The 26,676-nt window shown below is 43.6% G+C and overlaps 1 protein-coding gene across 2 annotated transcripts in view; it reads right to left on the reverse strand.

Annotated features, from left to right (window-relative positions):
• Map4k5 (mitogen-activated protein kinase kinase kinase kinase 5) overlaps window positions 1-26,676 on the reverse strand; it is a 92,865-nt gene that overhangs the window by 1,634 nt on the left and 64,555 nt on the right. The window contains exons 16-31 of one of the 2 annotated variants that reach the window (NM_001192016.2): window positions 25,263-25,305; window positions 24,607-24,760; window positions 23,524-23,621; window positions 22,991-23,032; window positions 21,862-21,946; window positions 20,615-20,694; window positions 20,195-20,255; window positions 16,320-16,322; window positions 15,858-15,972; window positions 15,247-15,305; window positions 13,599-13,702; window positions 13,052-13,229; window positions 8,089-8,157; window positions 6,055-6,147; window positions 3,135-3,205; window positions 1,497-1,552 (exon numbers count right to left, since the gene is read on the reverse strand). In NM_001192016.2, the coding sequence (NP_001178945.1) occupies window positions 1,497-1,552; window positions 3,135-3,205; window positions 6,055-6,147; window positions 8,089-8,157; window positions 13,052-13,229; window positions 13,599-13,702; window positions 15,247-15,305; window positions 15,858-15,972; window positions 16,320-16,322; window positions 20,195-20,255; window positions 20,615-20,694; window positions 21,862-21,946; window positions 22,991-23,032; window positions 23,524-23,621; window positions 24,607-24,760; window positions 25,263-25,305 (1,311 nt within the window). The remainder of the gene's footprint in view (window positions 1-1,496; window positions 1,553-3,134; window positions 3,206-6,054; window positions 6,148-8,088; window positions 8,158-13,051; window positions 13,230-13,598; window positions 13,703-15,246; window positions 15,306-15,857; window positions 15,973-16,319; window positions 16,323-20,194; window positions 20,256-20,614; window positions 20,695-21,861; window positions 21,947-22,990; window positions 23,033-23,523; window positions 23,622-24,606; window positions 24,761-25,262; window positions 25,306-26,676) is intronic. The other variant, XM_006240180.5, reaches the window with a different exon arrangement.

Here is a 26,676-nt window from a genome sequence, read left to right on the forward strand (position 1 = left end):
ACGGTGTGCACCACAGCCAGTAGTGCCAGCTCCTTCCTTCCACAAAAGTCATTAGCGTGTCCCGTGACTTCAAGCACAGCTGAATGACAGCTGTTTTATGAAGTATTGACATGGTCGGGGATAGTCTCACCTTATTCCAATCGAACCCAAATATGCTTACTCAGTTATGCCAACGACAGCTGTGACAAATGCCTCAGGCATCCATAGCAAGGGACGAAGGACTAGAGAGTAAACAGGACCCTAAGAGGACCTGCGAACTGCTCCCGGTCTTTGAAAACAAACGGTTTAAAACGAAGAATGGCATGCTGTCTGCCCCACCCTCCCCTTTTCCCACGAGTAAAGGCAGAGAAGGCATCAGAGGACTGAAAGAAAAAGGGGGGAAATCCAGAGCTACTCCATAGCATTTGAATTGTGAGGAGGAGGGGTTTAAAGATATACAGAGAAGAGACAGTACACGCATACTGAATATTTTTTGTGTGAATTTTATGCAATAAAATCATACCTTATACATTGTTGAAATGTAGAAGGAAAAAATAAAATTACCTAGTACTGCTATTAATAGATAAGTAGGCAAGGGGGCTGGCTGAGAAGCCCAACTACCTAAGTTTTATTCTTAGGACCCACGTGGTAGTTAGAACTAATTCTTCTAAGTTGTTCTCTGAGCTCCACATGTGTGTACACACAGACACACTAAAACATTAAAAAAGAAGAGAGAGAGAGAAAACAAAATACAAAAACATATGTGTATGTGTAAAAGAACTGAGGGGATAAACAAGAAGAGGAGTTGAAGAAGTAACCGTTCGGAAATAAATTTTAGAGCAAATTGTGACGGAACAGTGACGGAACAAAGGGCAGTCAGGCAAAGGAGAGGAAAGCATCAGCCACCAGGTGTCACGTTCTTCCACCAGAATCCTCCTCGGTTACAGAACCACGCTTCACTGGCCGGTCCCTCCAGCGGCAGGGGCTGGTTTTCCAGTCCCAGCTGCCTCCTGGTCTCTGGCCACTTGCTGTCATGCCCCCGGCTTACCTTTCTCCTTCATTAAGGTAACCACCAGTTTCCTGGAACTCCTTTATCCTTACAGCCCCCTGCTACGGACACTTAAGCCATGTTGGGTGGGGCTGCCTAACACCTTACAACCCCAGGCGAGCTTTTTATGATGCAAAGCTAACATCCGACAGTTTACGTAATACTTACTAGAAAGAGACACACCAGGAAGACACAGTAGAAGTAAAGGATGTGAAGTCTTGTTCTGTCACAGGGGTGACACTACCTACACACTTGGTCTCGGCTGAGTGAAAGCGCCTCTCAAAGCTCAACTCGCACCCTGAAAAGACTGGTAACCCAACAGGCCAAATATGCCTTACTCTCTCAATACAACCACCTCTCTAAGTTGATGAGCCCTCTAAGAATTTTGATTGTCGCCTGACATGGGCTGACAGTCTAGTCAAGAGTTTGATCCTTGCTAACTTCACATAATTAAATCAATACGACCAACCTGTCTGATCCTAGCAGGCGGAAAACTCTTGTTTCATCCGAAATTTCCTGGGTAACCTGTGGATGAAAATAACCATCAGTAGCACTATGGCCTGGGATTGCTGACACAGCAATTTAACAAATCAGTTAAATACAGCAACACAAGGGAATACATAAATTTTCAGAGCTGACTGAGCCCAGCTGCACAGCAGACAGCTGTCCACTTATGTTTTCGATGTCTCCCTTCTTTCTATTTGAATGTGTCTTACTACATCACTTGTTTTCTAGACTCTGTTCCTAGATAAAGGACCTCCACTTGGGTTGTTATCTTGGTCTGGCTCTTGGGGAACTCAAATTAAGACTGCTATGATGACTGTAAAAAGTCTGCTAACTGGAACTTGTAGTCTATGTGGAAAGACATAATGGACGTCACTCTGCAAACAGTTTAGGCATTGTATACTCCAGGGGGCTAGCTAGTGTCTGTCAAAGGATGAAGAGACTCAGCAGCAGAGACACAGGTGCAGAGAGTAGTTAACGTGAGATGCTTTACAAGCAGGCAGCAACGTGGCTGGGCATGCGGGTTAGCAGAAAGCCCTTCCTCGCATGCCCGAGACCCTGGGTTTGAGTTTCCTAAAGATGGAAATGACACGGTGAAGAGCGTGAGAACGACTAGCATGCTGGGTACGCTGGCCTGGCCGCACACATGAACTCTAGGGAAAGCCTGTCTTGAACACAAAACGACAACAGGACTACAGATTTCATTAAATACAGGGACCCGGTGACATTTAGTGACCTGGGTCAGTAAATAAATCAACACACCAATGACTGTTGGTTTATAACTTTTTCCTTAGAAGTATAAATATTTATTTACATAAAATAAGGATATAGATAAACTAAATTCAACAGCAAGAAGATCCCACACTTTCAGACAGTTCCACGGATTTATGAGCCTTTGATGTAGAAGAATCAGACCACTGGGGCATTCTTCCATCAGGGCGGGGCTGTCCCTCAGGGGACAAACTCCATCCCCTGCATATAGGCACCCTGATCATCTCAGCTAAGTTATGCTTGAAGACCTTCCAAACCTAGGCTCTGCCATTTAACTAGTCATATGCCTACTTCATGGATCATTTTGAGCCTTAAATATGTTAATATTTGTAAACTGTCTGGAACATAATAGGTTTTATATATTATTTATAACAACAGTGGCTATGAAATATATTCACAGGACTGGAGAGATGGCTCAGTGGTTAAGAGCATGAACTGCTCTCCCAGAAGACCCGAGTTCAATTCCCAGCAACCACATGGTGGCTCACAACCATCAGAAATGGGATTTGGTGCCCTCTTCTGCTGTGTCTGAAGCTATAGTGTACTCATACACATAAAGTGCAGCAATGCTAGCAACTATATTCACAAATTACAAAATAAAGGAATGAAGTTGTGCAAACATTTAGGAGTTCCTCATGGCTACTGGGAATTTAAAACCAAAGTATCAATGTGAACATACAGGAAGAAAGAACACAGACACACTTTCTGCCATGTTAGGGCATCAAAGGCACGAAGCAAAGCTATGTGACTCAGAGAGGACATGAAAAAAGGGAACATCTCACTACTAAAAGTCCAGTGTAGGAGTCAATGGAGGTAGTCTGTGCAACCTTACCTCGTCGGATTTGAAGCTTTTACCCTGCATCCCGTGTTTCCAGAAAGCCAACACGCTGTCTTGAAGGCACACTGAGAAAGATGAGGGGAGATGTCACGAAAGCACAACAGAGTTCCTGACTGTTTTGTTTTTTAGAAAAGATTTACTTTTATTCCTTATAATTGTGCAAATGTTTGTGTGTGTGATGTGTGTGCATGCGGGTGTCTGAAGAGACCAGAGGCAGGGGATCTCCCTGGACCTGGAGTTACAGGCCTGAAAGCCTGAGGCTGGGAAACTGGTTGCAGCCTGTGCTCTGCAGCACTGAGCCATCTTTCTGCCCCTCCCTAATTTCCTCACAGATGATAATGCGAGGCTTTTCAAGTGCCTGGGGCAACATTCCACTGTCTAGACCAGTACTGCTCCACATTTTTGTGACTAAGGAGTCTAAACTCAAGTAATTTACTGAGACAGTCAGGCAGCTGTCAGAGATGTGTGCTATAGGCATTCCTCCAACCGGGCTGACTTCTGAGAAGCTGAATATTGGCCACCGACCTCTCTTCCATATGCTGCATCTTCCGGTTTAAGTGATTCAAACAATAAAAACATGTGGTGGGTTTTGGATTTAAAAGAAGTTATTCAAATAGCTATCAAGCAGGTAACTTTTATGTTCATATTTTCATATTATAGAATTGATTAAAAAAAATCAAACCCACTTCATAACCCAAAATTTAATCACATGTTGAATATTATGACCTCAGTCAGTGGCTAAACGAATATCTTAGTATTTTGCTGACTATTCTTGTAACTAGAATTAGAAAACCACAAAAATAAATAAACATAATGGTGGAAAAGATTCAAAATTACTTTTCTTTTTCCTTGTGCTAGAGAGCAAATCGAAGGTTTGTGCATGCCAGACAAAGCATGGATACCCTGCTTCTCCTCAGAACAGTAAGGACGTGGTGTGCAACCCAGCCTAACAGGGACAGGAGAACTTGGCGATGCCAGACCACATGTCCCAGCAGACGTGACAGTGAGGAACCCAATTACTTGTCTTGTTTTTGAGACATGATTTAAAGGGCCTCTGAGAGGGTCCCTGTTACCGGTTTAAGGTTTACCAAAATGAGCTCAAGGCCATTTAGGAAACTTCTGTGCAACAATAAAAATTCTCCAGACAGTAGAGCGCGTGTGACAGCAGTGTCTCAGCTAGGAGGCCCAGGGTCTACGCCACACTCCTTGAGGACATTATGTCCTAGAGCCTGACATGCAGTATGACAGGTAAGAAGAAACAAGATTCCAAAAGTCCCTTCTCCCTGTCTTCAGATAGTTTAGGTTTTTTGCTTCAGCAACTTAAATTTTCATTGCAAGCAAGGTATTTTCCTACCACCCGTTACACGACAGCACAACACATTGTATTCATCTTGGGGTTAGGCTAGTGCCCAGAGTCCTCATGGAGTACCACTGAGCAAGCTATAACCTGTGCCCCTTACCCACTGTGCTATAAGAAAATTCTAGCTTAATATGAGAAGCTTAGGTTAGAATAAAAACAAAAACAAAACAAAACCCCAAAAACAAAAAAATAAAATCCAGAAAGTTTTTAAGTAGTTAGAGACATTTTTCAAAGCCATATATAATACAGGTAACTATATAATACACATTATATATTTCTTTTATAGTACAATAAATGTTTGGATCCATCATATTTTTCTCACAACTTCTATTCTCTGGGGAGAATGCTGACACACCAGCAAAAGGATAGCAGTGGGGCTGACTTTACCTTCTTTGTTGTCTGAAACCTCAGGCTCACAGAGAACCCACCTCTGCTGCCCAGGGGGGGCTGGGGTTCAAAAGCCTGCACACCACAGCCAACCAAAATCATAAAACCAATGAGCAGTATAAAGTAAAGGACAAGGAGGAAGCAAACTAAAATGACACACTCCTTCCTACAGCCTGAGGGAAACTTACTATTTATTTATTTATAATTAAAAAAAAAGATTTACTTTTATGTGTGTAAATTTTATTTGCTGTTATTATGTTTTGTTTTTTGGGGCACAGAGTTTCTCTTTGTAGCTCTGGTTGTCCCTGGATCCACCTGCCTCTGCCTCCCGAGTGCTGGGATTAAAGGCACGCGCCACCACTGCCCAGAATGTGGGTGAATGTTTTGCTTACATTCATGTATGTGTACCACACATGTACCTGTTGGACCCCTAGGAACTGGTGCTATGGGTGGTTGTGAGCTAAAATAAGAGGACAGAGAATTGAACCTAGGTCTTCTCCAAGAACAACAGGTGCTGAGAAGTGCTGAGCCACTTCTCTAGCCCAGAGATGCATTTATTTTTATTTTATGTGTATGGGTGCTTTGTCTGCATGCATGTCTGTGTATCACATGTGTGCAGGGTCCCTGGAGGCCAGAATAGGAATTAGGTCCCCTGGAACTGGAGTTACAGACAGTCATGAGCAGCCACATGTGGCCTTGTAGTGGAACTGAACTCTGAGCTCTTATCCTTGGAAGCATCGCTTCAGCCCCACACTCACTATTTAGGTAAAAACAGATCTAAAACAGTAGCCATCAACACAGAAACTAGATTCTAGTGATAAAGAAGTACAGTGTGCCTAACACAGGGTCACTTCACACACGTACCTTCACGGAGAGTGGGGAAAAGTGTAATTCACTTGGTACAACACTGGGAATATAGAGCATATTTAAAAACCAATGCCCAGGGAGGGCACCGTGATCAAAGAATTATACATATGAGACAAACAAACAAAAAATCAAAATGAAATTAGTTGAGAACTTAGAAAGCGCCCGCCACAGGAACTGGCTGCTGCAATGACGGTGTTTCTCTCGGCTCAGAGCTACGAGCCAGCTGCGGCTTACACTCTCAGCAAGAGCACGGTCAAAGCCACCAGTTACCCGAGGTCAGCAGCAGAGGGGCAGACTCACCCACGGACTCAATGCGGAAGTCAAAACTGAGCTCAGACGCCAGCTTCTTACTGGGTTTCAGCTTTCCTTGTAGATTTACAATTTTTACAAATTCTTAAAAGAAATAAAAAAAGGTTAAGACTAGAGATGAAAATTTCTTAAAATAAATATAATGCACTTTACAGAAGTAGCAAATAATATGCTTAATAAAGTTCAAAGATTTATCTTGTTTTGGGTATGCCCAGTAACGAATCACCATGAATGTTTTAAAAGACATAGTTAACGGTGCCTTTTTTTCAATAGGTGGGACTTTGCTATTTTTAAAATTCCAGAACATATAGTGAATATCTTCATTTTTTAAAAGTGGCTACTTTGATGTTTGAATATTTAGCAACAAGTTGTGATTTTTTTCCCCTTACAAATCCCAGTGTATTTATCAAATAGCACTTGCAGCAACTCCCGACTGGCCACAGGAGCCCCAGTGTTTCAGGGCACACGGGCCAGTTCTCCCCAGGGTGATCTGGGATGGGGACAAGCAAACATGGCCTCTGTCCCTTTGCTCCCTCTGCTTTCTGATTTCCTCACATTAGCTCAAGGAGACTTAAAAAACACTTCAATTTTCAGCCCCCCACTCCCACAGTCTGAGATGACAAGCCTGTCCCCACTGCTGTCTACCGAAACCCACTCACAAATCACAGAGCTGGGAACAGACTTTTCAAAATTATGTCTGTAAAAACAGAAACTGGTTTAGTCAGGGAGCAGGGAGTCTTGTTAATCAAGGTGTTCTTAAGACTGTTACAATATATGTTATGACATGGAGGTCTTCCTTTGATGATTCACAGACGTGTGTGCACGGTTCAGCAGGAAAGCCTTAGCCCTCTGGGGATTCTTGTCACACTTATGTGTTATGCTAATAACACATCTGTATCTGTTAGCATTCTGCCTAAGCTCCACCCTCACAGTGACCAGGCAAGAGCCAGGCATGCCTGACCTATAAAAGGGGCCGCTTGCTTGTCCTCACTCTCTTGTTCTCTCTTGCCCCTTTGTCCCTTCTCTCTCTACTCCCCTCCTCTCCTTTCTCCTCATGCTCATGGCCGGCCTCTACTCTACTTTCTCTCCCTCTACTAACCTCTTAACTCCCTTCCCCATGCCCTGAATAAACTCCATTCTATACTATACCTTCCTATGGCTGGTCCCTCAGGGATTAGGGATGTCTCAGCATGGGCCCACTGTGGCAACCCCTGCCCCCAGACCCCCATAGAACATAATTCCCCTCTTTTTATCCTTTTTATTAACACAACATTGGTGCCAAAACCCGAGATTGAACGAGGGACCCGGGACATATCCTCTCTTTGTCTTTTTATAAACACATCGGTATCTATTAGGAGTTAAAAACAATGATGCAGTTGCCTTATAGATAACTTTGTAGCACTTCTGCCTGACAGGTATCTAGAGTCAAGTCCCTCACCAAGGGAGGGCAAGGAGTGAAGCCCTGAAGGCTTCGGGTTACTCGGCTATGTTACTGGATGACTTTGCACATCCAGGTAGTTTGGCCACTAAAAGCAAAATGCATAGCCATGTTCCAAATATAATCCTCCCAAGACCGGGTACAGACCATCCTGTAACACTTACTGCAGAAAGGGAAGCTGGGTTTTAAGAACCGAGTGCCTCCTCTGTAAAATCAAAGTACATGCCTGCTAAGCTGTTGTTTCTGCCTTCCCTGCTTATGCTGCAACATGCTCCCATTAATAACATGTTTCCTGCTAACAGATCAAGGGTAGCATGTGTCTGAGTGCGTCAGACCTGACGAGCCTCCAGAAGTTCATGGTAAGTGAGTCCATGATCATACTTTACTGTGGTCTTCTACTCTCAAAGTTACAGTGACAGGTGACAGTTTATCCCTGAGAGGGGGACAGGGCTACTCAGTGAATTTAGCTGCTGAGTCACGACAATCAGGTCACTCAAAGACGACGAGCCTGAATAACAGCTTAATTTCACTAAAGGGGTTGCTTTACCAAGTAGTACACTCAAAATAAACTTTAAAATAACACTTACTGTCCAAACACACCAGAACAGTGTCTCTCTCCAGCTGCGTCACGTGAATGGAGTCCAGCTGCTGGCTGCCTAGGTGGGGAAAGGTTACAGTTAACAACACACTTCAGTAAAGCGGGCCTAGAAAACCAGCAAAGTCTGAATCTCGCTGTGATTTACTCTTTGAAATATGGCAAAAACTGCATCTTGTTATGGTATTGCAAAAAAAAAAAAAAAGTACCTCAGTTTAGGAGAACAAACATCAGCTCAGCTCTGACACGGAAGCCTGAGCTAAGAACGCCGTACTGCTCTAATTACCTCTGTTGTTCTAGAAGGGTGGGCTGCCGTGATGAGGGGGAGGAGGGTGGTGAGGGGGAGGAGGGTGGTGAGGGGGAGGAGGGGGAGGAGGGTGGTGAGGGGGAGGAGAGGGAGGAGGGTGGTGAGGGGGAGGAGAGGGAGGAGGGGGAGGAGGGGTATGAGGGGTATGAGGGGGAGGAGGGGGAGGAGGGTGGTGAGGGGGAGGAGGAGGGGGAGGGCAGGTATGTGGAAGGAAGGACGAGATGTGCATACAATGGTTAGGTTTTGTTCTATACTCACAAGAGATGGACGCTGTCAAGTCCACTTTCCCATTCCCAAACCCTAAAGGCTGTCAGAAGATCCAGAACTGAGCTCACCCTGTCTGTATCCATACAGGAGGACTTCTGGCCACTAGACAGAAGCCAGCACACCTCAGGAACGTATGAACCTAGAGGAGCGAGTCATCTCCCTCTCCCCTGGAGGAAGGGACACATGGCTACTGTGGTCCTGTGAGTACATAAAGGCTTCCCAGCACCACAGCACCAGTCACAACCTTCAGAGTCACGCTGGCACCCCAGTCCTCCTCTCCTTCCTCCCCAAAACTCCCTCTAGCTCCTGGGCTCCCCCACTGCAGCTACTGGTTCTCCTCAGGGCACTCTATTCCTGTTGGGCGTCTCATGGGCTTTCTCATTTTCTCCCTCTGCTAATGTCCCCTCTCTTGCAGAGATGGCGCTGGCCAAGTCTGTCAGTCTCTTTCTTCCTCTCTCTGCTCTGGACTCTCCCAGACACCTCTGCTTCCTCTCTCATATCTACGATAAAGTTCTTCCTCAAGCACACATGGAGCAGTCTTGTCATCAGTTTCCACAGCAGGCATGCAGTCCTTACAGACACATCACTGAGCAGCACCGTTCACAGCCTGGTCAAGACAACCGATGAAGCGCACGCAGCACACCAGATGTACTTTTTCTTAGCTAATCTATGCTCATTCATTCACTCAACAAATACCAACAGCTGACCATGTTGAGGGCTACCCTCAGAGTCCAGGACCATGCAGCAGTGAGTCCAGATCTGCAAAGGAAGGACTCCAAGGACAGAGCCCATGTCAGGGCTACCAATTTACCAGCTGAAGGCTCTTGGCTCAATGACAAACATAGGTGGGGGTGGATTAATAGTTATTCGTGAAAGCAAAGCCTAATGTGGACGAAAGCTGGACTAGAAAGGGTGCCTTGCCCGTGTGCAAGGAGGCGCTGATGACAACCTCAGAGGCCTGGCTCTGCTCAGAAAGCACTTACTGGACTGTTTTCATTTTCACTGAGACAATGTTAAAGGTGGACACAATGTGACACCTAAGGCACGAGACCACAACAAAATCCCAAAAACCAACTCAAATTCTGAGATTCCAAAGAAGACTCAATAAATTTCTGGCATAAGGAAATGTAATGACCCTCACACCATCCTGAAGAAAGGAAGGAAGGAAGGGGGTGTGAGTTGCTGTGGGGTAACTGCAACAATCTCAATGCTGGACTATGGGAAAAGATCATTTGGGTTTTGTTCTTGTTATTTTCAGTTCTTGTCGAGACAGGCTTTCACTAGGTAGCACTGCCTACTCTTGGCTCCAGAATGCTCAAGCTAAAGGCACGCCCCAGACCCCCCATGCCTGGCCTAAGCACGTTTTTAATAAGCTGATTCACGGCCACCTTTTGTGGTACTTCCTAACCGAGCCTCATTTGTATTTTGGCTGCTCACTCGGGGACAGGAACTTCATAGGAAGCGCACTCCCCACTGCAGACGCCATTAAGAGCACAGAGAAGGGGGAGGTCCAGGTGAGAGTGGCTTTCTTCTTTCCCCTTACTGGGAATTACAGCTTGGGCTAGCTACACAGCGGGAATTCACAGTTCAAGGCTTGCACGTCTGTTAAATTTTCAGAAAATCTGTGAGCGACATAATATCAGGCTTGTTGACTGAAACGGACTATGGCGGTAGTGTTACTTTTTAGGCAACCACAACGTGGCTATACCCTAAAATCATGTTATGACAGGAGGACATCTCTGGGTCACACTGAGTTTTCACTGTAATGTGTGGGATTGAACACAGTCCTTGTGCATGCTAGTCACGGAACTACAAGTGAGCTACATGCTAAGCTTACTCTGAAAGGGACATTAATATGGGGTCAATGCTAGCTCTTCTAGTCAGGATACTTAATGTAAGCTACTGAAAGTCAAGAAGCTGCGCAATCCTGTAACACAGCTCCCCACAATGTAGTGAAGACTGTAACACTGGTCGAGATGAAACTGCCACAAGTCAAGTCTGCTTGAATTCTGTTTAAAAGTGGCCTATTCAACCAGGACTGACAAATGACAAAACACAGCACAACAAACAGGAAAACAAGGACTCCCTCTCAATTCATATATTCCATAGATTTAAACATTAATTCTTCAAAATCCTCACTGGTAGCGCTTTTGAAACAGAGATTTAACTGTTGTTAACCAGCTACCCTATGGGCTATAGAATACCAGGCCACCACAGCCCCGACCGTGCACACCATACAGACTTCCTGAGGAACCTAACCCTACTTGACTTGCAAGGATCGCTGCTCTCAGGGTCTGCAGGTGAGAGCACACGGCACCTTCCTTTGACTAACACTTCATTTAACGTGTTACCCACATTCGAGTTAGCTTCATTCTCATCCTTCCCTGTAGCGAGGTCCCTGTATGGAGCTCAGGGTGCCTGGCTGTTTGTCCCCTTATCTTGGTCTCCTGAGTGCAGAGAGGACAGGCATGTGCCCTCACACCCAGCACATGTTCACATATTTTAATGGTTGAGAAATACGCCACAGTGTAGAGGCAGGCGCCATGTTTTCTTTACCTACCCATCTGCTGACATCAATCTACGGTGATTGGTTTCCCCCTCTCGGTTATTGTGAGGAATGTTAGAATGAGCATGTGTAGGCAGCTCTCTTCCCATTATACTGATTTTATTTTCTCTGGAACAGAATACATACCCAATAGAGAAACTGCTGGGTGACATAGCAGTTCTAATTCCAGCCTTCTGAAAAGCCCCCGGACTGTTTTCCATAAAGGCTACATGACTGAATCCCTGCAGCAGCTCCTCTCTGCACCCTCACAGTCTGTTGCTGTCCTATCTTTTTGGCGACAGCTGTCTGAACAGACATGAGATGATATCTCTCGACTGTACTGACTTGCATAGCCGCATTGGTTGGGGCACTGGGTTCTGTTCTCATTTGACAAATGTATTCAGGCCTGATTTTCCCAAACTTACAAACTTTGAGAAAAATTTCCCCATCCTTTCAGGGCTTTCACTGACACGCGTGATAAAGTCTACATTAACCAGTGAAGCATGGAAAGAACAATGAGTGTTCCAATGGAAACGCTTAAAGGCCACTTCAGAAGCTTCTATCCATGTCTGAAAAAGCCACCCTCTGAGGGTAAAGGTGGAGAGGAAGGACAGCACAAACAGGGCAGGGACAAAAGGGAATGTTTCCAGTTTGAGATGCTAATAAAAAATTAAGAATATACTATAAAACATAATTACTTATTTAGTAAGACCATAGACAAACTGGTAACAATTCAGACTTGCAATTAAAAAAATTATTTTGTTTATGTATATGAATATGCCTATAGAGGTACCTATGTATCACAGGCATTGACTGGTGCCCATGGAGGCCAGAAGAGGGCATCAGACCCTCTGGAACTAGAGATACAGATGGCTGTGAGCCGATCTTTTTGAATGCTGGGAATTGAACCTTAACCATGGTGCTAGCTCTCTAGTCTGTCAACAGCTCAGATTCTTAAATGTCAGGAATATTTAAAACTTCTTCAGTGTGGTGGTTTGTATATGCTCGGCTCAGGGAGTGGCAGGATTAGAAGGTGTAGCCCTGTTGGAGTAGGTGTGTCACTGTTTTAAGTTTCTCATCCCAGCTGCCTGGAAGTCAGTATTCTGCTGGCTGCCTTCTGATGAAGATGTAGAACTCGCAGCTCCTCCTGCACCAGGCCTGCCTGGATGCTGTCATGCCTTGATGATAATGGACCGAACCTCTGAACCTGTAAGCCAGTCCCAATTAAATGTTGTCCTTATAAGACTTGCCTTGGTCATGGTGTCTGTTCACAGCAGTAAAACCCTAAGATATTCAGTAAAATGAATTTATTTAAAATTTCCTTTGTTAAGGGGGCAATGAGATTCTTGCTGTCAAGACTGACAACCTAATTTCCATACCTAGAACTCACACAGTGGAAGGAGACAGCTGACTTCCACAGTTATGTGTATTACACAAACAAACAAACAAACAAACGGCCGTCGGGTACACAGATCACGAACTACATGTAGATAATTTCTTATTATTTAAAAACCTAGATAATTTTTTACTTAGAAATTATGCTTACATTATTTTTATTTTTTAAATAATTTATTTGTATATTATATCCATTGATGTTCTGCTTGCATGTATGTCTGTATGAGGGATTGGATCTCCTGCAACAGGCCATGAGCTGCCAGTGGGTGTTAGACCTTGAACCTGGGTCCTCTGGAAGAGCAGCCAGTGCACTCACTCACTGAGCCGTCTCTCCAGTCCCTACGCTTTTATTTGTATTAGAAGCCCACAATGGTTGAACTTAAGTCTCTGCCTCTGATATGGGTAAAAGCATGAATATAACATAATGTGAAAAACACTCACCTGCACCAATTTCTGTAAACCAGGACGATGCAGAGTTCAAGTTGATTGTCTCAAACTGAACTACTTGGTTTGACTCTGTCCCTTTGCTGATGGCCACACAAACCATGGGGTACTCCTGCTCTGGTATCACCAGCATTTCAAACACATTCAGTGGACTTGGCAAAGGAAAGTCAAAATGCTGCAACAAACAAGCAAGAGAAATACAGCAATCTCCCGATTGTACTGTGTGGTATGACGTCAGCTGAAAGGCTGGCCCTTACCCTGCCTGGTTCTATAAAAGCTCGCTTCTCTGTGATGATGAGCAAGAATGTTGTTCAGAGAAACTTAAGAGGACTGGTCACATTAACATCTGTGGCTACAATGATTCCAGAAGCTTATGAAGTAACAGGAAGTTACAGAGACGATATTACTAAGAACACAACACATCGCACACACACTTCCTGCTAACTCTGTTAGGCTGTTCCTAACAGTAGTAATTACAGCTTTAGCCGACTGTAGTTACACACAGTGCTTTCTCAGGAAGGAAGAAGTAAGAAGCCACATGTACCTTTATCAACATGAACTTCTGCATCGGTTCATACCACTGAAGCAGAACGATTCCAGATTGCAAGGCTCCGCAGAGGTATTTATGTCCCGTGTAAGGGTTTCTAACTGAAAAGAAAGAAATAAAATCCTAGCCACATACACATCACTGAATTTCCTTTGGTGAGAAAACATAATTAGTTTAGGTAAAGTAACAGTTGTCCTACATTCACCTAAAGGCCCTTCTATTCACCTTTCTACACAGGGTCTCACTGTGTAGCTCTGGCTGGTCTGGAACTCACAGAGAGGCCCCTGCCTCTGCCTCCCGAGCACTGGGATTATAGATGTGCATTATTTCACTCAACTTGTGACTTATTTTTTAATGAAGTCAATTGCTGGTGCAAGGAAGCCTCAGCAGCATGTGATGTGAATCAATACATATAATAATCCACCTTTCTGGGCCATCCTTGATTGAAATCTACATAAATTCCTAAGGTCTGTCTTTCCCCGGTGATTGCTATCAACCATAACATACAAAGGTTATGTGAGTAGGCACTTGTTCTGCAGAACTGCATCAAGTCTTAAGACTGTAGGCTTCTAGACCTTTCTGAGCCATAGACCTTGGGATGACAACAGGCACATGATTCTCATCAATTCTCTCTAGGAAGCTAGAATTGGGGTGTATGGTCACATACTGTGTAGCATGTCAGTCAGTGAAGGCTTGAGTATATCATGGTGGTTACAGATGACGTTACTTGGTGACAAATCACTTGGTTTGTGTATGTGCAAGGTTAAATTGCCCAGTGATATACACACCATGAAGTGACACATGACTGTAGCCAGAGTACACTGTAGATGAATATTTTGTTCTATGGAGTATCTTCATGAAGATGAATATTGATCAGGCAAACAAATAACTCCCGGACGTTAGAAATTCAAGATTCGAAGAGATAGGGCCTAGATCTGATTCTAGGTTCTGTGGCTCCCTGGGACATAGGGAGAGTCAAGCACTATTTAAGGGTAAGAGTGATGGTTCTGTGGTAAGGAATGCACCTCTGCTTCAAGCCCCTCTATTATTCCTCTCTCAGCAACACCCACGGAACTTCTGGAACCTTTGGGGTGCCAGGCTTGAACATCATGTCTTATTCTAACAACGTAACTTGGGTGGGGCCACCAGCACCAGATAATTCCAGTATGAGGAGCTGGTCACGCCGGAAAGACCAACAGTGTGACTGGGAGGCGGCTTTGGCTCACCCAGCATTAGCGAATCACCAGAAGGGCTAGGAATGAGACTAGCAATGTGGGTAATCTCACACCTAAACGATGGAGCCCCAGTACAAAGTCTGAATTCGTGAACCAACACCTGACTGGTAATGTTACGTGAGCCGCCACCCAGCCACACCACAAGGGACAACAGCATGTCACCACTGCAGCCTAGCAGTCCTGTGCTCTGCCCTGCAGTCACAACCATGGACATTACACCTGTCAGTGACCTCTGGAGTTCTTCCAGCAACTGCTGAATTTGGGGTAATCTGGGGTTGTGTGGATGACGCTATGCACAACTGGTTAAGCTCCCATATTGACTTTTCCTATTATTTATACTATGAGATTCCTCAAGTAATTTGAAAGATATTAAAGTTCTAACCATCTAGTTTAAGAAGGCATTTACTCACCTATACAGCATTTGTGGCATCCTTTTGTATCAGGAATCTTTGTTGTTAAGGCAAATTTTCTGAAAATATAAGACACTATGAATGGACTCTCTTGTGGCCCCCATGTGGTGACATATGAACCACTATATAGGGATCAAACAGGAAGGGGCTTAAAAAAAAAATCACCCTGGACTCTGACTTTAAGACTATGACTTTAGGGGGTTGGGGATTTAGCTCAGTGGTAGAGCGCTTGCCTAGGAAGCACAAGGCCCTGGGTTCGGTCCCCAGCTCCGAAAAAAAGAATAGAAAAAAAAAAAAAGACTATGACTTTAGGGGTTGGGGATTTAGCTCAGTGGTAGAGCGCTTGCCTAGCAAGAGCAAGGCCCTGGGTTTGGTCCCCAGCTCCGAAAAAAAGAAAAGAAAAAAAAAAAAAAAGACTATGACTTTATAGAATAAAGAATTTGTTATAAAACTTCCATATATGATTTTCATGTACAAATATGAATTACTTATAGTCTGGATAACATGTAAATTAAAAAAGGGAAGCTGTTTCACTAGACAAGGAGCACTGGCAGCTGGAAAAGAAGACACATACTGTCACCCCCAGTAGGATCTAAGTGGTAGGTCTGTACCTTGGCAGAATGCGGTCAGGAAACCTGTGAGTCTGGATGTGGGCGGCTAACCCTGGCTTTTTGGCTTGTTCAAACAAAGCGATAAGGTTGTGAGAGTAGAGCTGAAAGGTTTTTCCTGTGAAAAAGAAAGAAGTTACTTTTACTATAATAAATTTCATTCGAAAAAGACAATTTTCAAGTAAAAGAATATGCAGCTAGCTGAGCATGGTGGCACACGTCTTTAGTCCAGAAATGAGGAGGCAGAGGCAGGTGGATCCGAGTTCAAGGCCACTCCAATCTATATGGTGAGTTCCAGGATAGCCAGAGCTATACAGTAAAGCCCTGTCTCAAAAACAAAAACAAAAACAAAAAACAAAAAAAAAAAACAAAAAAACCCAAACAAACCCCAAGAAACAAACAAACAAACAAAACAAAACAATAACAACAAAAAACTGCCAAATTCTTTTTTAAAAGTGCAATTACCTTCTAAGGTGACGAGTCCAGTAAGGTTCAAGGACCAAGCAAAACAGAAAAACATGCAAAAACACAACAAACAGACCTGGTTAGTATTATTTTGAAAGTAATGGGTACACTTATTTTTAAGCAAGTGGATAATTCTGTTTAGACATGTTTGACAAATAGGTAATCTAGGAAGATAAATGTAATCTTTGAATCTTGTAGAGAAAGAGAAACTGTTAAACACTGTGCACACGTGTTACGAGCAGTTCCAAGAGTACAGACAACACGGAAAGTTCTGCAAGGCTGTGCTTATCTCTTCCGGACACATTTATCTATCAATAAGCCATAGGATTACCTTCAATTAAAATTGTGAATAAATTTTAAATGTATAGACTGTAATAAAAGAAAAAGTGAAATAGGCCAGTACTATGAGCCCTAGTACAGTGTACGGGTTGATGTACAACCCGTACATATTACACACTAGCTATGCTTGGCAGGAGATACACGCAAACATCATCTGATCATAACAACATTACCCCTTTTACCAGCAGAAACGCACCACACAGCTATTCATCCTCCAACAATCTCTGTGTTTTCTCAGGAGAGAAACATTCTGGTCAATATAGCACCTTTCTTTCCCTCCTCCTTCCTATTCACAGGGACTTGCTCTGACACTCATGCTGTTTTAGGAGCAATTCTAACTACATTATAGAATGAATTAATCAAAAACTATTCCTTGTTATCCCATGCTATTTCACCAGAATATAAGGTATACTGTGTATGGTTTTAAAGCTATGTCTAATGATAAAAGTGGCAAGAGTTACAGAGATTATTATTCTACTGATGAAATTCAGAATTGCCGCTCAGATGTGCAGCGGGAGAGGCTGGGGACCCGGGAGGCCCAGGCGGCTTCCTTCCACAGTGATCTTAGGGGCCATGGCACTCATGGAGGGAAAGTATTAGACAAGGAGTGGATTTCCTTCACTAAGCTGAACCGCCTGGTCAAGGACATGAAGGTCAAATTTCGGGGCTGGGGGCATTCTGCCCGTTCTCCCTGCCACCAGGAAATCTGTGACCCCTGACTTTTCCTGGGGGTATTCCTAGAGGATGAGGTTCTAGAGATCCTCCCAGTGCAGAAGGGACTTGGGCAGTGCACTGGGCCAGCTTCAATGCGTTTGCCACTAGTAGGGACTACCATGGTCTCACTGGTCTTGGTGTTACCTGCTCCAGGAGGGAGCCACGGCCATCTAAAGGGCCATCATCTTGGCCAAGCTTTCATATTCTCCCTGTCCAGAAAGTACTGGAGGGTGGGGTAGGTGGGCACCAAAGATAGGCAAGCCCTACACCACTCATGCACTGTGAGAGGCCACTGTGGCTCTGTGCTGATGCACCCTATCCCTGCCCCCAGAAGCTGCTGTTGCTCAGGGGTAATGATAGTTGTCGAATACCAGCTAGGGGCCACACTGCCAGCCTGGGCAACTTCACCTTTGATGCCATCTCCAAGATCTACAAATGCTTGGCCCCAGACCTGGAAAGAGATTGTGCTCACCAAGTCTCTTTCAGGAATTCACTGACCATCTGTGAAAACACACCCCCTACTCTGGTTCAGAGGACCCAGGCTCCTGCTGTGGCTCCATAAGGTGTCTTTTTTTTTTTTGTAAGGAAAATAAAGTGAATTAAGTCTGGTAAGAAATTTAGAAGTCACTCAAATAGAATTGGATTTGTTTCTTTCACAAGAGTAATATATAAATATTTGCTAAATAAAATTAAAAATGACAGGCTAATCATAATTAAAACCAAAGAAATTAAGTACTCTTGAGAGCAGCAGTTCTCAACTGGTGGGGTGCAACCCCTGTGGGGGATAGAATGACCCTTTCACAGGGGTCACCTAAAACCCTGGAAAACACAGATATTTACATAACAGTAGCAAAATTATAGTTATGAAGTAGCAACAAAAATAACTCATGGTTCAAAGTCACCACAACATGAGGAACAGTATGCGGGAGTTAGAACAGGAATGGCCCCCACAGATTCATGTGTTTGAATGCTTGGCCCACAGGGAGCGGCACTATCATGGTCTTGCTGGAGTGGGTGTGGCCTTGTTGGAGGAGGTGTATCACTGTGGATGCGGGCTCAGAGGTCTCATATATAAGCTCAAGCTACACACAAGTGTGGAAGTGAGCGTCTTCCTGGCTGCCTGTGGGATCCAGTCTCCGGTGGCTGCCTTCCTATCAAGATGTAGAACTCATGGCTCCTCTAGCACCATGTCTGCCTGCAGGCTGCCATGCTTCCCTCCATGATGATAATGGACTAAACCTCTGAAACTGTTGTAGTCTACTCCCAATTAAATGTTAGCTTTTATAAGAGTTACTTTGGACATGGTGTCTCTTCACAGGAATAAAACGCTGACTAAGACACTATAAAAGGGTCAGAGCATTGGGAAGGTTTGAGAACTACTGCTTTTAAGGATCTCTGCTTCTTACAAGCCACTTACACACAAAGATTATATTTTTCATAAACATTGTTATTAGCTCAAATACAGATTCCTGAAGAGTTTCTGCCAGGGAGAAATAATAATTAGATATCTTGTACTACAAATGAAGCCAATCCGTTAGCCTCCAGGTAGCTATGTAAGTCTAATGTGTCAGAAAATACGGTTTGGTGGGTGTGGTGGTTTGACTAAGAGTGGGTCCCATAGGCTCATATATTTGAAAGCTTAGTCATTAGGGAACGGCAATGATTGAAAGGATTAGAAGGATTGGTCATTTGGCCTTATTACCCAGGCCAGCCCTAGTCTCCTGGATGTAGCCCATAGCTACTGACTAACCTGGTACCTTCCTGCGCTGTGATGATAATCGACTAAACTCTGAAAGTGTAAAGAAGGCCCCAGTTGATTGCTGCCTCTTTATAAGAGTTGTTTTGGTCATGGTGTCTCTTTACAGCAACGGGACAGTGAATAAGACACTGGATAAGAACTACAAGACGAAGTCTAAAGATATGGTAACATAACTGATCCTTTCATTACAACCAGCTACCAAAAACCTGACAATGCTAAAATCAGAATAGGTTGTTCTGGAATCTCCTTGTTTAGATAAGCTTTGTGTGCCTGTGTGCGTGCACAAGCATTGGCATATATATTCTATGTGTTGAGTAGGCTAGAGATCAATATTGAATGCTGTTCTTCAGTCAGTGTTTCTCTTGAGACAGTTCTCTTTGTGGTCTGGAACTCACTATCAGGCTAGGCTTGCTGGTTAGTGAGCCCCAGGAGCCTCCTGCCTCTGCCTCCCACTGCTGGAATTACAAATGTGCACCACACCTGGCTCTTTACATGGGGGCTGGGGATAGAACACAGCCTGCTGGAAAGCACTCTACAGACTGAGATATCTATCGCCCCAGACCCCTGGATGAGAAGACGTTAATGCACCAATCTAGGTACTTTATATCGATCTAGAACAATATTTATATCAAGACTATATAATTTAGCACTGAGCTGTTATTTTACTTAACCCTCACAACAACCTTGAGACCTCTGTTGTTGTTTTTTGTTTTTAATGCCACTGTCCTGTTTTGATAATTAGGAAAATTGAGGCTAAGAGTGGGTGTTTTGCTAGAGCTCATGGAGAAAGGAGGTAGCTTGACCCTCTGCTTCCTCCAGCTACACTGCTAACACTCAAAGGGAGGCAGAGTGCAGCCAGCAATGGCAAACATTGTGGAAGAAAATGGGCTCAGCACATCACCACCATGCTCCCCTCCCTTGGGTGTCTAGATGCAGGAAGGAGTCTGGGAAATTTAGCCCTCACAGACGACCGGATCCTTTCTCAAACAACATGTGGCACAGTCATATAGTGTACACTAAAATTACATTTCTCTGCTTGCCTCTGGTTCACCATCATGCATACCTGACAATGACATCAGTGTATTATTGATGACGTAGAGCCATGTGCATTTCCGTGGAAATAACTGAAGGGAAGAAGAAGATTATTAAACTGTAAGGCGTCCGCTCTCTCCTCTCACCCTGTCCCAGGTCCCCCACAGTGAAGGTGTTGCTGGGGATGGGACTCAGAGGCAGAGCATGGGCTTCCCTCCCATGCACAGGGCTCAGGTCCCAAAACACACAGTACTATAAAATTCTCTCTTTGTGAAAACTCTCAAAACCGTAAGAGAAAACACAATCAACACAATCAGGAGGACAGTACCATGTCACCCCTTTAAATATTTAAGCCATAAAAATTAAGACTAGAGCCCATACAAACATTTTGAACTATGATACTTTTGTCCAGTTTGCTCAAACTAATTCTTTATGTTAAAATTCTTATTACCTGTTCCATAGTTGCTTCATGTAGCTCATTGAGATTCAATGTGTAAATACCATCTTCAGTCCCAAAAATAATGTACTGGTCTGTAATAGCAAGTTACCAGAATCTATTATCATTTTCTGAAACTGTCCACTCAGATAAGGGCTGTATGTAGTAATATTTAGCATGAGTCGGCCACACATTCACAATCATTTTCTAGCACTCATGCCACCATGTCACTTTCCCATGTTTTCAAAAGTTAATATATGCTGGGTAAGCCTTCACTGTCATGCTGCCTCTCAACGGAATTTGAAACGGTTGTTACAGTGGTGCATTTCTGCAAGTCCTCTCCAAACACTCACATGTACAACAAACATACGCCATGCCATACCACGAAGAATGGGCATATTTCACGATCAGAGGCTGCTTTCTAAATAGTATATAGTATTACCACTCAAGAGAACCGAGTTCTGAGGAAGGTAGGTGTGAAACAGACAGGAAGTGAGGGGCTGTCACACACTGAAGCACACGGCACTGACATCCCCACAAATCCTCGGAAGACGCAAGTGTCAGAACGGTCACAGTGGCAGACGCATCCTACTGAACATGACGCCTAATTAATCTAAAGGGACTGATGTGGAATTTTAAACTGAGTGTTAGATTGCAGATATTAAAATGGTGGAGGCAGTGAAATAGATATATGGATAAGTTCCTGGTCTCTCCTTTTTTTTTTTTTTAGATATCGTCCCAGTATACCTCAGACTGATAATGAATTACATTTTCCTCACGCATGCCCACTCGTGCCCCCCAAGCTAAGCTATGAGCACAAAACCCCTTAGTCCTAAATACTTTAGTGTGGTTCTTATGTTGTTTTGTACAGCCAAAGAGTACTGAGACTGAGAGAACGCCGTGCCCTGCCTGCCTGTGGACACCAATGGCTCATTACAATCGTCTCATCCTTATAAACCAAGAACAACAGCTGTGACAGCTCTTTAGCATCCTCACAAGGACAGTTCCTAGACATGTTCAACTTTAAAGGTCTTCAATCAAGCTTACTACCAGCTTACTTAGCTTGTCATAGGTTCCTACACCATTTAGTATATACGGTGATTAAATTTAAAGTTAACAGTTTCAATTCACTAATTATAAAGATCTTCCCTACAATAAGTATTTTATAGGAGGTATGTACATACATACATACATACATACATACATACATATGTGTATACACACACATACACACACACACACATATAATTGAGAAATTGTACCTTTTGTATCAGGGTGTATCCAGGATGTTGCACAATTAATTTTCAAAGGGCAGCCATCAAATACTTTTGAAAAGCATGCTCCCATCTTTATAAAGAAAGAAATATGGCTTATTTTATGTAATTTTAATATTTCTAGAAAATCATGCAATACAAACTTTTTGAAAAAAATTTGTGGTTTTACCTCAAAACAAAATACAAATTTTCAACACAGTTAAAATTTTTTCTCCCAAGAGTCATGGCCTTCCCTTTCTTTCCATTTTAGAGTCAACGTGTCAAATTTACCAAACATCTACACATTTAATGAGCTTTAAGTTATTAGTTCAGGACTTACATTACTAAAGTGAAATAACATTTGATTTCTTCAGCATCACTGCAGTTCTAAGACTGCAATATAATTTTAGAATGCATGCAATGGACAAGAGACCAAGTTTATATTCTAGTTAACTGAACCACTGAGTGTAAGTCATAAAGAGAGCGCCCTGTTTCCGTGATTGGCAGGACATCCAGCAGACGATCTCGTTAGATGACAGAGTACGTGTGAACCCAAGCATCCTTTTGTTTTCTGTTGTGCATAGCTCAATGTGAGAATGGCTCCGGGGCAGAGAGACAGTGACCACATAGGCCCAGCATTAACATCAAATTCAAACTAAGCTGCGTTTAGATGCTGGTGTGAGAACCATGGCCAGAATTTATGAATCCTCTATTTTGGGTTTTTTTTTTTTGTTGTTGTTGTTGTTCTTGCTTTTCTCCTCTCTCTCTGCCCCCTCCCTCCCAGAACTTATCCTCTGCCTCCTCCCCTCCTCCTCCTCTGATATCAATCAGATGTAGCCTGGAACTCCCCGTGTGGACCAGGCTGACTTTGAGCTTTGATTTTTCTGCTTTAGCATCACAGAACGCCAAGATTATATAGACCTGCTATTACATCCAACTTGGTCTCCAAATTTTAACCATTGCACTCCAACTGGAGTGTGTGATCAGACGGCAGTGCAGTTATGTCTACCCCCAACTTCGTTTTATAAAATTCTTTCTTTTGGTGGCTGAATGGACTTGACAGGAAATCTACTTCTACTGCTTCTAAAGAGATTTAAAAAAAACATCAGCTCACAGGTCTCATGAAAACAGTCCTTACCAGCACTTTTGGGGTTGGGGGAAGGCCATTGATGGTTGGTTTCTGTGAAAAAAAAATATTTTTTTAAAGGTAATTTTTAATACTGTAAGAAACTCTAGGTTTAAAAATAAACCACGAGCCACTTACTATTTCAGTTATTACATATAAAATACCTGTTTTAAAGTTATTTTTAGTTTATGTTTATGAGTGTTTTGCCTGCATGGTTATATGTGCACTGTGTGTGTGCCTGCTGCTGGTGGAAGCCCAAAGAGGGAGTCAGATCCCCTGGGACTGAAATCACAGACGGGTGTGGGACCTGAACCCAGGCTCTGGAAAAGCAGGTAGTACTCTTAACTGCTGAGCCACCTCTCTATCCATATAAAAGAAGCAGAGTCTTCGTGTTGTCTCCATGACTGCAAACTTCTGAGCTCTAGGGAGTCTTCTTCAGCCTCTGGTGAAGCTGGGACACCGCCATGCTCAACTCGAGTCCCTTGGTTCTTACCCTTGAAGAGGATATGAGTTATGAACAGAGTCTGAGCGCCCGCTGTACTCACAGGGAAGTCCCGCTTGTCCTTTTTCCGAGGTAACTGTGGAGCCTGTGCTGATCCCTCCGTGTTCTCACTGATCAGTTTTGAAATTCCATTGCCGTTTCCTACGGGAGCCGTGGTTAAAGTGAACACACAAAAGACATTCTGTGAAAAATAACTTTTCTTTGCCCCTATTATTTCCCTTCCTCTTGGGTGTTTGTGGGAGCACGCTTCTGTCAGATGAGTTAACTTATCTTTGGTGCTGCCCTCCAAACTCAGGCTGCACTGCATCCTTAGTGGTGCTCTTCAGTTAAGACAAACACATTGTGAACACAAATAACACCTACCCCACTGACGGTGACACTCGACACCTTTCCCAACGGAGATCAATCCACACGCCCGTCCTACCTTAGATATCACTCCCACAGCATATGAGACACCTCAAACAAGACCCAGATGCCAGAGCATCTTCCCCTCCTTAGTCTCCAAGAATCCCCAGCTCTGGCTCGCCCCCCTGTAAGCTCCTGAAGCTCCTTAGCACCCTCCAATAACCCACTTACTATTCTCTAGCCTCCCGTCTCCCAGAAACATCGGGGCTCTGCTAATATGGTTATTGTTTTAAGAAACACCACACACCCGCTGTTCTTTGTTTCCCTCCATCATATTAATTTTTTTAAGTTAATTACAGAGACTGCCTTATTATGTTGTTTAGGCTGGTCTCTACCCTGGAGCACTGGGATGACAGGCAAGCATCACTGGGCGCTGTCATCTTTTATACTGTTATTTGTGTATAGGTATAACCCTCCTAGAGGGCAGAACCGTGGGCTCTTCCTCTGGATCCTATAAAATTTACTAAGTGGCTGAACGAGGCTGAAATGGTCCGAATCTCTTGTAGTCCATTTGTGTGGACTATAATTAAATAGTCCATTTAGGACTAAATAGGATAATTAAAACACCAAAACCAAGTCTGAACTGCAGAAGTCCTTCTGCAGACTGAAGAAAAGAGGTAGTAGTCTTAGACCCAGGAGGAGAATGGCTTTCCACCCCATCTGTCTGGCTCATCTAGATCACAGACTGTGATGCTGTGCACTCCTGGGATGCTGGCCGTACCTACAGAGGATGTCTCCGCTATAGGAACACAGCTTGGGCTACTCTGTCTTCTGAGGACCTGAGGTGCTCTGGTCTCCGGATCAGGGCAACGTTTGACGGTTGAGGATTTTTCTTCATCTGGGAGGCTTTCTTCAGGGTAACTGTTTATCCTTGGCTAATGACAGAGGGTAAGAAAGTATTCTGTAAAAGGTCACAGTGATCTTCAGCAACGTACCCAAGTGAGTCACTGCCCAACACAACTATGAATTTAACATGAGGGTTTTAAAATGAGTCCCAACAACAAATCATAAAACTTTTATAACCAATAAAATTATGTAAGCAGTTGCCATATATTTAACAAGTAGAAACTGACAAGGCAATGACTTACTGAAGAATGGTTCGATTGAAATGTCAAATTATAGTCATAAATAGTGATGATTAATAAACCTTCTATCTCCCTCCATCAGACAAATACCATTCCAAAGGAGCAAAGCCCCATTTCTTTCTGGCGTCTATTAAAGAACACTCTTTCACATAAAATCATCTTTGCAATGTACTTTCTATCTCCATCTTCTATAGAAAATTAATAAACTTGAAAACTTCAACAAAGCCAATGAAATTATTTTTAAAATGTAGTTATATAAAGAGTTATTGTTCCAAATCCTTCGGTAACCTACCTTGGGAGGTAGCGGAGGCGGTATGGCTCGCTTAGACGTTGATCTAATCAAAGAAAAAGCTCAATTTAGATGGTCATACGTGACTGGACATAGACGACACCACCACACGTCACTGAGACGTTTACATCCAGAGGCTCTGAGAGACAAACAGTGATGTGACCTCTGACCTCACATTCTAAGACCCTATCAGACCGGCTACAGTCAAGAGGTACAGTCTTCTTCATGCTATTCTGCTGGACTTGATGTGTAACTTAAATTCGATGAAGCTTAGTAGAGAAGTAAATTCAGGCTTTGGGGCAGAGCACATGGTTAGTATGACAGGGCTCTGGTTTTGTTTCCAAGCAACAAAAGAAACAAACCAACCGTCCACGACCCTGGAGCCTGTGGAGACCTGTTTGGGACAGAACTCACAGAGACCCTTTATAACCGGATGTGATGATGCTTGAGATGCAGTGGACTTTACTTTGTCAAGAGACGCACTGACTGGTGTACAATGAAGACCAGTGCTGGGAGGCCTGGTGCCAACCCAACAGAGCCTGAGTGACGTGGGCGAGGTGTGTCACGTGTATGGGGACAGTAGCACGGGTATGTCACTCTCAGCTACTTTTTGGCTAACATGTTGTTTACAGAATCGATGTCGCACTGATCCCTAAAGGACCTAAACTAATGGAAAGAGAACAAACAAAACCAGGCTGTGCATTTATAAGAAATCAGAAAGTAAAATCAAATCTCCCTCCAACCAAGGGTGGAGTATGACGCACATGATAGGTATAATCCTATCACTGAGAGGGCAGGCAGAGGCTAGGTAGACTAGGGGCGCAAGGCCAGCCTGTGCTATATGAGATCCTGCCTTAAAACAGCAAAAACCAAATGTCAAAACAACCAAAAGAAAACAAAAGCACACAAGAACAAAAGAGCCAACAGTGAAACTCAGAATTCTGGAGCCCATGGGTGCATGGGCCTGCACGATTAACCCTTTGTTACTCAAGGGGCGGGGGTGGGGCTGAGACCGTTGACAATGAACACTTGGAAGACCACTGCATCAGAGCCTGCAGTTTGAGAGCGCCAGGCGACCAGCTGGCAAAGTCTGAGAGACAGTGGCATCCCTCAGTGGTCACGTACACTTCTCCAGTCTTTCAGTGAAGTGGGAAACTACCTACTAGGATCTTTAGATTCCATTCTCTAAGGCTGTTGGCAAACTTTTTAAGGGGCCAGATCTGAAATACTGTATAGGTCAGATGGCATACAGCAATCACAGCTCTACCAATATAGGTGCAAACAGTTATAAATGGTACATAAAGTAGTTAATATGGTTGTTTCCCAATAAATCTTGACCTGACAAGGCATTAATTTCTTGAAATCTTTTTATATAACAAAATTATATAATTTTACTTTTATCCATTCAAAATGAAAA

This window comes from Rattus norvegicus, chromosome 6 (assembly GCF_036323735.1).
Source record: "Rattus norvegicus strain BN/NHsdMcwi chromosome 6, GRCr8, whole genome shotgun sequence".
NCBI lineage: Eukaryota > Metazoa > Chordata > Mammalia > Rodentia > Muridae > Rattus > Rattus norvegicus.